Consider the following 797-nt stretch of genomic DNA (forward strand, 5'->3'; position numbering starts at 1 on the left):
GCAGAAAAGTTTAGGTCTCATAAATGTATAGTTTCTGCAGTTTTACGCAATGAATACACCCAGATCAAGAAACAGAACATTACCTAGTAGTGGTAATTTTCTGAAATGCAATTCTTCCTGGGCGAATGAGGTAAAATTGAACCCATGCTGAATGACCATGGCTAGACAATTTCCAGTTCTGAAGTTTCTGACGCTGGGATTGTATTACATACAAAAGTTGTTCTGTTTACTTCTGTTTGTGTAAACATAGGTTATATTTTGTTTAATCAAAATATTTCCTCTTGGCAGTGGACTCTCAAAAAATCGACCGAGAGGGAAAAATCCCAAATGAAACTTTAGAGAAACTGAAGAGCCTGGGGCTTTTTGGGATGCAAGTCCCAGAAGAATACGGTAAGTAAAGGAAACCACCACCCAACCAGTTTGGCTTTTAAGAAAACCCTCCATATTTGTCCAAAAAAGGATTCTGTTCCAGAAAGGTGGCCTTCGAAAATGCACGAAGTCCAAGGTCAGGCTGTAAAACGTCCCTTTGTGGGTTAAATCCAGGGTGCCTGGCTGGTGAGTGTGTGGCCCAAGAGGCTTTTCAGCAGGAAGAGCTATACAGTTCCCTGCCTTCCTCCTCGGAGGTGGGGAGGGACCCTGTAGGATGTCTGTGCTCTCTGGGTCCCTTGGGTGGGGGAGGAGGGGTGGGTATCACCTCCGGCCAGCTCGGGCCAGTGCAGCGTGGTCTCCACTGTGAAGCCCTGTGGTGTCTCTGGCAGAGGAGCTGCCCCAGACCCGCAAGTGCTTTTGTGTGTAGG

General features: G+C 46.8%; 1 protein-coding gene across 1 annotated transcript in view; it reads left to right on the forward strand.

Moving 5' to 3' along the window:
- The first annotated feature begins 293 nt into the window (after positions 1-293).
- The window catches only part of ACAD9 (acyl-CoA dehydrogenase family member 9), a 23,528-nt gene continuing 23,024 nt past the window's right edge, over positions 294-797 (forward strand). The window contains exon 1 of the mRNA XM_007452017.1: positions 294-390. Within this exon, the coding sequence (XP_007452079.1) occupies positions 369-390 (22 nt within the window). The 5' untranslated portion in view covers positions 294-368. The remainder of the gene's footprint in view (positions 391-797) is intronic.

This window comes from Lipotes vexillifer, unplaced genomic scaffold (assembly GCF_000442215.2).
Source record: "Lipotes vexillifer unplaced genomic scaffold, Lipotes_vexillifer_v1.1 scaffold3041, whole genome shotgun sequence".
In the NCBI taxonomy this organism is placed as follows: domain Eukaryota; kingdom Metazoa; phylum Chordata; class Mammalia; order Artiodactyla; family Lipotidae; genus Lipotes; species Lipotes vexillifer.